At 50.2% G+C, this 10,534-nt stretch overlaps 1 protein-coding gene across 1 annotated transcript; it reads left to right on the top strand.

The window, feature by feature from the left end:
- The first annotated feature begins 774 nt into the window (after nucleotides 1–774).
- LOC122384411 (UPF0676 protein C1494.01-like) lies at nucleotides 775–5,728 on the top strand. Its single transcript, XM_043371794.1, has 4 exons — nucleotides 775–985; nucleotides 3,480–3,793; nucleotides 4,293–4,586; nucleotides 5,005–5,728. The coding sequence occupies exons 1-4, from the start codon at nucleotides 949–951 to the stop codon at nucleotides 5,317–5,319; spliced, it is 960 nt and encodes a 319-aa protein (XP_043227729.1). The 5' UTR covers nucleotides 775–948; the 3' UTR covers nucleotides 5,320–5,728.
- Nucleotides 5,729–10,534: the final 4,806 nt, after the last annotated feature.

The raw sequence follows: 10,534 nt of genomic DNA, 5'->3' as shown, positions 1-10,534 counted from the left end.
GCGCCCTACACTGCAGGTAGGCATGGTATTACGTGGAACGATATCCTTCAAAAGCCGACTATAGTTGATTTTTAACCTGATTTTAAGTTGACTTAAGTCTGTGTTATCGGCGAAGGTGGATGGGTCCATCCGACCCTTCCCACCGTAAACGTGCGAGGGTTAAATAGTACATACGTGATGTAAAAAAGATGGAAAAGCATAAATCGAAAAATCAAAATACAATAAGTAAACATTAACATTTTATGGTAATTTACATATGGGGGGAGGAGGGGGGGGGAACTTGTGATGACGCCCATCGTCCGATGAGATGTTACCTTCATATGTCCTTGTAACTTGCACTTGAATCGTAATCCGCAGCAAGTGATCACAGCGGATCGCGCCAGAACTTCAATGACACGAATAAATAAACAGCAAGGGCGGAGGGGCGGGGTGTCTGAAACGCACTGCAGAACAGAGATGCAGGCTTCTACTCGGTGAACCTACCGCGCCGTGGAACAATGAAGTCCTTTATTGAGTTGCTTGGTAATGCTTCAGATAGATAGCATATGCCCAACAATATTGTTACATAATAGTATGAAGTGCATAAGTAGAACTATGACACAAACGAGCATAAATTACGCATCACTTCACGAACTAGTTAAACCACGGTAAATACGGTAAACGGTGAGGCCCGGGAACCACGGCATACGCTCTATTTATTCTAGCGGTCCCCGCCAGCGTCCCTCTCTGAGGAACCGTGTTCCATTTGCGCTGCTAGCTCGGCTGGAAGTTGCACCTCTGGACGGCGGTGGGCCGGTCGGTCGAGACGCCCCTCACATCGCCAGGCGCCGCCGGCACCAGATCACCTACCTCCCACGGGCGCTGTCAGTCCGTCCGGATCGCATCGGTCTGACATTGTCCTCACGAACACTCAACTATTGGCGGGTGTCGCCATCTCCGAGGCTAAAAATGGCAAATATCAGTGTTGTGGATATCTCAAAGATTGGTAAGTCGTTACTTTCTTTTCGTCATGTCAGTGCGTTACGTAATTATAAACGTGAGACGTTCCAAAATGACGTGAATATGGAACATGATTACCAGACATTCTCTGCCTAAAAACTAGAAAGTCATTTGCTAAATTTACCTCATTTTGATATTGTAAAAAGTAACTTAGCTTTCTGAGCAGACATTTCAATGTGTATCCTATTATAACGGAATACATGTAGGGGAAGTTGGGGCAATGCCGGAGTTGGGGCAAAGCCGAAATTCGAGATATTTCGAAAACCGTAAGACATGGATGCCACCTGTCAGTGATGCTCTGAAGCTTAACCCGCGCACCGACGGGGGGGGCGGATATCCGCCCCCCCTGAGGTTTTTCGCAAATAGCGGGAAAACCGCGGCGCGTAGCGCCGCGAAATTTGGTATGACTATAACCTCATCAATTTTACACATGGTGTGCAAGTTTGAACTTCCTACCTTTTAAGGTCAGGTCACCAGGTCACTTTGAATGACCCAACCTCAAGTCACTTTTTTGCAACTTTGTCACCGTGCCAGAGCTACAGTAGATGTCGGAGGCCTTTGAAAGTCGCAGGATATTATAAGGTCATTAGTAGCTACAATTTGTATATCTCGGAATTTTGATATCGGTGACCTAAGGTCAGGTCAATTTCGCGACCTGCCCATTATAAGTCAATGGGGGAAAAATCAACTCCCTGTTTTTACCACTAAAACGGGTCGGAATGGCCCCATATACCATACATGACTTCATATACGATCAACCTTCACTACCTTGAGGTCTGTTTTGCTGTTGGGCAGCTGTGAGGTCATGTGACGTCATCAAAGGTCACCAAAGATTTTTGGCCAATAACTCCGTACAGGAACAAGATACAGACGCGTGGATGGTCTCATTGTGTTCAGCTCGTCAAGACGCATCGAATGGTATACATGATGACCTCGAGGTCACGTGACCTGAGGTCAACCTTTGACCTTGACCTTTCGAGGTCAACATATATATCATTCGATGCGGATTGACGAGAGGATCACGATGATGCCCTTAGTTTGTTCCTATCTTGACTAAATCGAAAGTTATTCGAGAAAAACTATCTCCATATCTAGCGCCGCCATTTTGACTTTTTCGACCCCTGTGACGTCATCTTTGACCTGACCTGAAAATGACCTTAGTAAAAATTGTAGATCTTGGCCGTGCGTATCCGATGCCGTTTACCGCTTGTCGCTATCTTGCTTCGTTCTCGAGATCTCAGGGGGGGGGGGCGGTCATCCGCCCCCCCCCCCGTCGGTGCGAAGTTGGCGCAGACCCCCGTCGGTGCGCGGGTTAAGTGACTACAATTATCGCATGTTTGTTACGAGTCGTCATTCGGAATACTTCGACTGTGAGGGCGCCAAGAGCGTTTTCAAGGTACGTTTCTCTTGTACTGCATGCGCCTTTGAAGCTGCATTTCTTACTCATTATGCTACCGTTTGTCTGGCCAATTCGGTCAAGTAATCTTTAGCATGTCTTTGCATAAGTGTGCTGCCTATTTGAAATTTATACAGCACGTTGAAAAGTTATGGGCCTGCAAATGAAAGTATGGCTGGCTGGGGTAATGCCGAAAACGTGCGATTACGCACGTGTTAAAAGCACGCTACGTGGACTTTACTGCTGTAGAATAGCAACGCGTATTTCTAGTCACACAAATTACACTTTCAACCGACACAACGGCCTGTTACCTAAAAGGAATGATTTACCTGGCATTTTCTTATTATATCACACAATTATAACTTCCAGTGTGCACCGCGTCCTCAAGCTCTTAAAACGCGTGTCAGCTTTGATGAATTCTGGATAAAGTTTGAGATAAAATGGCAAAACATCAATGTCGGCATTCCCCGTAGATCATTTCTCCCATTTTCGGCTTTCCCCGCAGTCCGGGGCAACGCCGAAAAAGTCACTTCTTTGATATTTTTAGTTTGTGCGCTTAACGGTATGCGAATTCATCAAATGCGCCTGGTATGTTTGAAAGGCAAAAGACTGGTCCTCGAATGACGCCAACAAGAATAGCTTATGTTGTCTACCTTGCGTGCTACGGGCGTCAGAAAAAAAGTCTTCGGCGTTCCCCCAACTTCCCCTATGTACAGGTCTCGCGGGTTTTAGCGGTAGATTTTACACCTAGAAAATTTAGTGTACTTCAGGCTATATCTTCGTCGTCTTAAGCTTTTTAGTGTTGAAGATGCGATCGACTTGTTGGGTAACAAGCCGGCCATGATCGTGTAAAATGGCTTCATCGTAGATCGTTTAGTTTTTTAGATATAATCGGAAATGTAAACGTGCAAAACCTACCGCTTAATCTCGCGAGAGCCGTACGTTACGGTGTCCACGATCATTGTTTATGCCACAGTTATAAACCTAATATCAGATATTCCATGTTCCTTTCTTGGCTGCTATGCTAGCTAACAAGATAGCTCTGTGCGCCACTGGATGAGAGTGAGCCGCTCCTCGTCCCCAGGTCTGGACGCTGGCGATCCGTCCGCGGAGGACCTGCTGAGTGTCGGGCGGGACATCGTTACCGCCTTCCGGGGCAGCGGGTTCGCCTACCTCCAGGGTCACGGGGTCAGCCAGCAGCTGCAGGACAAGACGTTCGCCGACGCCAAGGGCTTCTTCCAGCTGAGCGAGCAGGAGAAGCTGCAGTACGAACGCTTCGTGAAGACGGGCTTCAACGGCTACACGCCAATCGGAGGCGAGAACAACGCCTACGCCAATGAGGATGGGGCCTACCTGATTGACTACAAAGAGTGCTACGACCTTCACGTTAAAGGGGAGGTAAGGAGAATCACCTTTGGGGAGTGCGCTCGGCCTAAATCAGCAGGTACTGAAGAGACATCTGATATTAGGGGCACCGAACACGTGAGGAACGTTGAATTTACCATGTTTTAGATGTCACGATGGTTATTATGCATGAAAATCAGATCCTAACGAAATTCCCTTCGGTTGCCATGGCCACATCGAAACTAGCTCGATGGCGCATTGTCAAGCACGAAACATTCCTGTTCTTTCTAATCGTTATTGCCAATTCCGCTATTAATCATAGGATCCAGTAACGGATGCCGTACTGGGGTATCATTGCAAATGTTGTTCTTGCCGGGATTTATTAAGGGATACAGTCCTCATCAAGTTATCAGTCTAACATACATCCTGTGCTGCAGTTGTATCCATCATTCTTACCAAAGACGACGATTAGCTTCGTTGCAGTATGAACTCCGTTCTGAAACTGCTCGTAGTTCGTACCCTTACCGCGCTGACCCTCCCCCGATCGGGGCAGGACTACCCGTCGGCGGTGTGTCCGGCTCTGGGGCCTCAGCTGGAGCTGTTTGGCTCGCACTGCTGCCGGCTGACGGAGCGGCTGCTGGCCGCGCTGGACGCCGCGCTGGGCAGCGGCCAGCTGCTGACCAGCTGCCACCGGCGCCAGCTGCAGCCGGGCGGCTGCTCCGAGATGCGCGTGCTCTACTACCCGCCGGTGCCGGACGGCCTGCCCGAGGGCACCGTCCGCTGCGGCGAGCACACCGACTACGGCACGTTCACGCTGCTCTTCCAGGACGACATCGGAGGCCTGGAGGTATGTACGCGGAGGGTGGGACTGGGAGAGTGGGGCTGGAGGTGTGACTGCGTGCGTCTGGGGTAACGGGATACGGTGGTTGTATGTAAAGGTCTAGAGGCACTGGAGGCGGATGGAACATTCACATCAGAGGCCTAGAGGCACGAGGGACGAGGGTTACTATAGGTGCGGAGCTCTGGCGGCAATGGGCCAGGAGTTACTGGGATGTGTTAGAACATCAGTAGATTGCATGCAATTTCCCTCTTTCCCTCTTTCTTACCTGCTTATGCTTAACTTCAAAATCTGACATTGCCCTCTGACCGCCAGTTCAAGCGCCGTCGATCGCATCGATAAGCTAACATCGTTAAGTCTCCCATCTATGTATGCAGACTGTGGTGAGGTCAGTCCCCCACGCAGTGACTGGGCTCCCCTGCGGCAGCTGCTGACGCCCGACCAGAAGTGGGAGCCGGCCGCGCCGGTGCCGGGCACCATCCTGGTCAACATCGGCGACATGATGGAGCTGTGGACGGCCGGCCAGCTGCGCGCCACCAAACACCGCGTGTCCGTGCCGGCCGGAGAGCGGCGCCGCGCCGCCGCCCGACAGTCGGTAGTGTTCTTCGTGGTGCCCGACGACAAGACGATAGTGGCGCCACTCAGCGGCGACCCCAGCTACCAGCCGGTGGACGCCGGCGCCTTCCTCCGCAAACAGTTCGCCGCCACCTATCCCAAGTTCTCCGAGATGCGGGTCAAGTAAACTGGGGGAGAGGACTGGTTTCATACGCTGATGGTAGCGTAAAAGTTAACGTTTTACATCCGTATTTTTAGACGATTTGCTGCTGGACTCCCCTGCCCGCGCCATATTCTGAAATGATGCTGGCTGTTCTGAAATAAGATGACAGTTGTTCTTGTACCGCTATTGGTATTGTCTACATAGAGCTCAAATGCAATGCGTATCTTTCGGTAAACGTTATCGGTTCTTTTTGCCTCAGCCTACGTGCCTTTGCCAGTGTATGCAAACGGCTTGTGCATAACCAATGACCATGCATTGATAAGGACAAATATGCAATAAGCGCAGCTCCAGTTGAAGGTCTATGTTGTTGTAAACATCACCCAATGCAATGTTTTCACAATCAACCAAATAAAGCAATTTCAGCGTGAGGTAACACTTCCAACATTTTCAATGTTTTTCAGAAGTCACTTATGCTACTAAATCGATTCAGACGCCGTCGGGCTTCCGCCTGAGCCACGATAAGACCGGTAGACTGTACAGTCGGGGACTGGGGTGGGGCAGACCCGCGGTGTGGGACGGGTGGGGTGGACCCGCGCTGGGTGCCGGGGCCCCTTTGTCCAGGGCCACCGGCCGACCTCCCGAGGCGGCACCACGGCGGTTTGGAGCACCGTCTGTGAGGTCAGCGCCAGGAGGCTGACTCCCTGCACCAGTCACAGTCCTGACGTGATCTTTGCGACCGTAATTGAGATACAACCCCTCAGCGGCCGGTCTGCTTCCCTTCGCCTGTTGACCGGTCTGGGCCGGGCGACTGCCGACTGTTTTGGCCGTGGCTCGGACGCTGGTTTTTGCCCTGCTCCGCGTGTCGCCGCCCCGGGACGCGGTGTGCTGGTGGCGCCGATAGCGGACTGTTCCGTACTGTCGGACCTGCACCGTCTGCCTGTGGGACGGCTCCGGGACGTGGTACTTGTATGTGACCGGGTCAAAGTGAGCGTGCGGCCCGTAGTCGATCCGGACAGAGAAGTCGTGTGACGGCTTGTAGTAGCTCAAACTGAACCCTTTCTTCTTCTTCTTGTGCCCCAGTATCTTGACTAAAACGATGGTGATTGTGCTGAAAACAGGACGACTGTCACAGTACAAATGGGGTAGCAATCTTACATGAGCAATAGTTAGTCTAATTAGTATTGCGTGATGATTAGTATTGCGTGAGAGCACAGTCATGCTTTATAAGGTGTTTAAATATGAACTACTGAATGAAGGTGACAAATACTTCAGGAGCTAATGTCTCCATCGCACCGCAATACAGATCTTCCTGAATCTCCTCTCTCTCTCTCTCTCTCTCTCTCTCTCTCTCTCTCTCTCTCTCTCTCTCTCTCTCTCTCTCTCTCTCTCTCTCTCTCTCTCTCTCTCTCTCTCTCTCTCTCTCTCTCTCTCTCTCTCTCTCTCTCTCTCTCTCTCTCTCTCTCTCTCTCTCTCCTTTTCTTTCCATTCCACTCACATCACGCCGACCACTGCGACGATCGGCACCACGATGATCAGTGCGGTACGCAGCTTCGACATCCGCGAGGTCTTCTTCGCCGCCTGGTGTTCGCTGGACGTCGTGTTACTGGCGCTGCTGGACCCGTGGAGGGAGGCCGTTCCGTTCGTCTGTGCTGGCTCCGGTTTCGGCAGGACCTCTGACGCTGTAGTGGTTGAATCTGCCGTTGGTGTGATTTCAGGCTCCATGGCTAGCAATGAAACGGAAATAAAATGGGTACATGCAGCATGCATAATGCATATACAATATACATTGTACAGTGTACATGCATATACAGGCGGTGCGGAAGTTGTGTATTTCAGTACCTCCATAGCAATAATAAACGCAATGAACCAACGACCCAGCGAAGCATATGCAGATAGACGAATTGCATCTATGCCCTAGTCCCTACCGCGTTTTATTTTTATCGGGTCTTCAATGTCTAACATTTATGTCTAGGGGAATCTCACACTTCTGCCATGCACATACAACATGCGTTACAATTTACCGCAAATATCGGACCCGCTGTCCTACCACACCTCTCTGTGGGAAGGACCCGCTGTCCGACCTCTGCCTGTCCTCTGGGACCCGCTTCTGCCCGTCCTCTGAGACCCGCTGTCCTACCTCTCTCTGTCCTCTGGGACCCCCTGTCCTTACTCCTTACTCTGCCTGCTCTCTGGATGATGGATGTTTCCTACCTCTGTCTGTCCTCTGAGACCCCCTGTCCTTACTCTGTCTGCCCTCTGGGTGGATGTTTCCCACCTCTGCCTGCCCTCTGGGTGGAGGTTTCCTACCTCTGCGTGTCCTCTGGATGGAGGTATCCCACCTCTGTCTCTGTCCCCTGAGACCCCCTGTCCTACCCCTGCCTGTCCTCTGGGACCCGCTGTCCCACATTTGCCTGTCCTCTGGGTGGATGTTTCCTACCTCTGCCTGTCCTCTGGGTGGAGGTTTCCTACCTCTACCTGTCCTCTGGATGATGGATGTTTCTTACCTCTGCCTGTCCTCTGGATGATGGATGTTTCCTACCTCTGCCTGTCCTCTGGATGATGGAGGTTTCCTACCCCTACCTGCCCTCTGGGTGGAGGTATCCTACTTCTTCCTGTCCTCTGAATGAAGGGTTCCTACCTCTGTCGGCGAAGGACCTGCTGCCCTTTGGGTGGATGTTTCCTACCTCTGCCTGCCCTCTGGATGATGGATGTTTCCTACCTCTGCCTGTCCTCTGGGTGGAGGACCTGCCGTCGACTGAGATGTGGCTCGCGGGCAGGACCACCAGTACCAGGCAGATGAGGCCGCAGTGTAACGCCACCGACCGCAGTCTCATCTCGGGCGAACAGCTGATACGAGACAGTGGTACGGCAATACGGCTGATACGAGACAGTGGTACGGCAATACGGCTGAGACGAGACAGTGGTACGGCAATACGGCTGAGACGAGACAGTGGTATGGCAATATGGCTGGGACGAGACAGTGGTACGGCAATACCGCTAAGACGAAACGGCAATGCGGCTGAGATGCACGGCAATACGGTTATAGGGCTTAATGGGAACGGCAACACGGCTGAATCCAGACGATACTCATTGGCATATGAGGTTGGCTATATGATACCACAAGAATTTTATTTATTTATTTATTTTTCGGTTCACCCGACAACCACAAACAAGTGGGCATTACGACGGGAACTGGCAAAAGCACAGATAACGCAGCATCGCACCGCTCGCACATATCATACAAGATTGTTAACAACTTCACAATAGGTATACACATTCGAATAAGACGCATCGCAGTGCTACATTCCTAACCGCTTAATTCGCCAGCATCCGCTTTACTTTTAAGGTATTTGCTAAACTCGGCGATAGAGCATTGTCGTAAATGTGGAGGTAACCCATTCCATATCTTACAACCGTGATACGATAAGGATGCTTTTTTGTATTCGGTTTTAGGGATGGCAAGGTCCAAATTGCCACATTGCCTCGTCATTCGCTCAGATCGTTTCATTTTAAAAAGCGATGAAATAGCATTTGGAGTATTTTCTGGGAATAGAAGACTTTTTCGAATAATTTTCAGCACAGCCATATTATGCTCGGCCCCAACATCACCATGCCAAGCTAATCTCTGTGATTCACGGCCAGCAATACGCCGCGCAAATTTTATGATTTTCCCTATTCTTTTCCGTTGCGTTGCATTGCAACTTCCCCAGACAGATATGCAAAAACGAACGTGGGGGAGGACTAAAGCATTGATAAGAAGCACAATCGTTCTTAGGGGCATAATGTGGCGAAGATGACCAAGACGAATCAGCATGCCTATCGATTTCCCCACAACGGTGCTAACATGTCGATCCCATGATAGAGACTGGTCGAGCGTAACGCCTAAACTTACGATGGATGAACTGATCGCAATGCTGGTATCAAATATATTGATAAAAAATATTGCGTGGCATGCGGCAGTAAAATGATCGAAAGGTACGATACCAAGGTTCAATCAGATGTAGCACCTGCGGATGCATTTTAACTTCTTCAGCCAATCCATCTATTCATTTGTCCATCCAACCGTCCGCCCGTCCGCCCGTCTATCCGTCTGTTCGTCTGTCCGTCCGTTCGTCCGCCTGTCTGCCCGTCCGTCTGTCTGTCCGCCCGTCCGTCTGTCCGTCGTTCTGCTGATTCCGTCTTTGTCTATCTGAATTTCCGAATCAAAAGCAGTTATCGATGTAGCGAGTGCCTAAGCCGGTAATAACGAGCCAAGGAGCCCAATGTGGCTATCTAAGCTCAAAATACATGTCGGAAAGTCACTCCCAGTATCAACAGATTGTTTTAGGTACCTAACAAATATCGTTTGGCAACCCAGTGCCCACAATGCTTTTAAAAGTGATCCGAGTAGGTACGCAGTACCTACTTAAACAGAGCGCCACACTCACCGATATTCCTGTTGGAGCAAATTATGGCAAAGCCTTCCTGTTCTACCACCCTTCCAGCAAAGCAGCAAGTACTGAAGTGATAAGAATACAACCACGCACATGCCCCCAAACTTTCACTCACTTTCACTGAATTTTAGCCGCGTAAGGTTGGAGGAGCTCAGTTCGTCACTGTGCCTTATCTCTGATAAAACTTAACTTTCGCTTCCCTAGCCTGCTTAGTTCCAGCTCGACGTTTTGTCGTATAACTTGCCACGCTTGTGTCATACCTATGCTATAAAAGGGACCCCCCACCTTCAAAAAGTCAATAAACTGACATGAAATTGATGTAACGTCGTTCAGAAAGTGCGAAGATAAATATCTACTGTATTTCGCCGAAAACTATTCGCCGGTTTTGAGACATTACTTTTATTTTTGTTAATTTTTGGGGGCCTCCGCAGTCTGCTGTTCCTATGATGTCATTTGGAGGCAATAATTTGGCATTTTAACTCGGCAGTTGCTGAGGTATTCCGCCACCCACCGTTTGCTGGGGGGGGGGGGGGCGTTAAACGTCCCCAGCCGATAACTCGACTTCGATAACCAAAGGGTACAGCGAAACGCACGAGACGGCAAACGAAAGAACGCGACGAGACGCTTCAGATGAATATTTGAAAATTGAAAGTTGAATTTTCAGGTCACAGGTCTGATCAAGGTCAGGTCAAACATCTGAAATTGGGATTCCAGTAGCATGGAGTTTAGAACAACTTAAGTGGGAACAACCGAAAAAAGCATGGAGTTTAGAACCTCGCACTGGGCGTCTCTCGAGCTCGTCATAA

This window comes from Amphibalanus amphitrite, unplaced genomic scaffold (genome assembly GCF_019059575.1).
Source record: "Amphibalanus amphitrite isolate SeventyFive unplaced genomic scaffold, NRLGWU_Aamphi_draft 000188F_arrow, whole genome shotgun sequence".
NCBI classification, from domain to species: Eukaryota; Metazoa; Arthropoda; class Thecostraca; order Balanomorpha; family Balanidae; genus Amphibalanus; species Amphibalanus amphitrite.
This window is presented reverse-complemented; position numbering and strand designations above follow the sequence as displayed.

What these genes read in the sequence shown, in the direction of transcription:
- LOC122384411 (XM_043371794.1), top strand. Translation starts at nt 949, where the DNA reads ATGGCAAATATCAGTGTTGTGGATATCTCAAAGATTG. An exon ending in TGTGGATATCTCAAAGATTG is followed by an intron (nt 986 to 3,479) that starts GTAAGTCGTTAC and finishes CCTCGTCCCCAG; the next exon opens with GTCTGGACGCTGGCGATCCG. An exon ending in ACGACATCGGAGGCCTGGAG is followed by an intron (nt 4,587 to 5,004) that starts GTATGTACGCGG and finishes CCCCTGCGGCAG; the next exon opens with CTGCTGACGCCCGACCAGAA.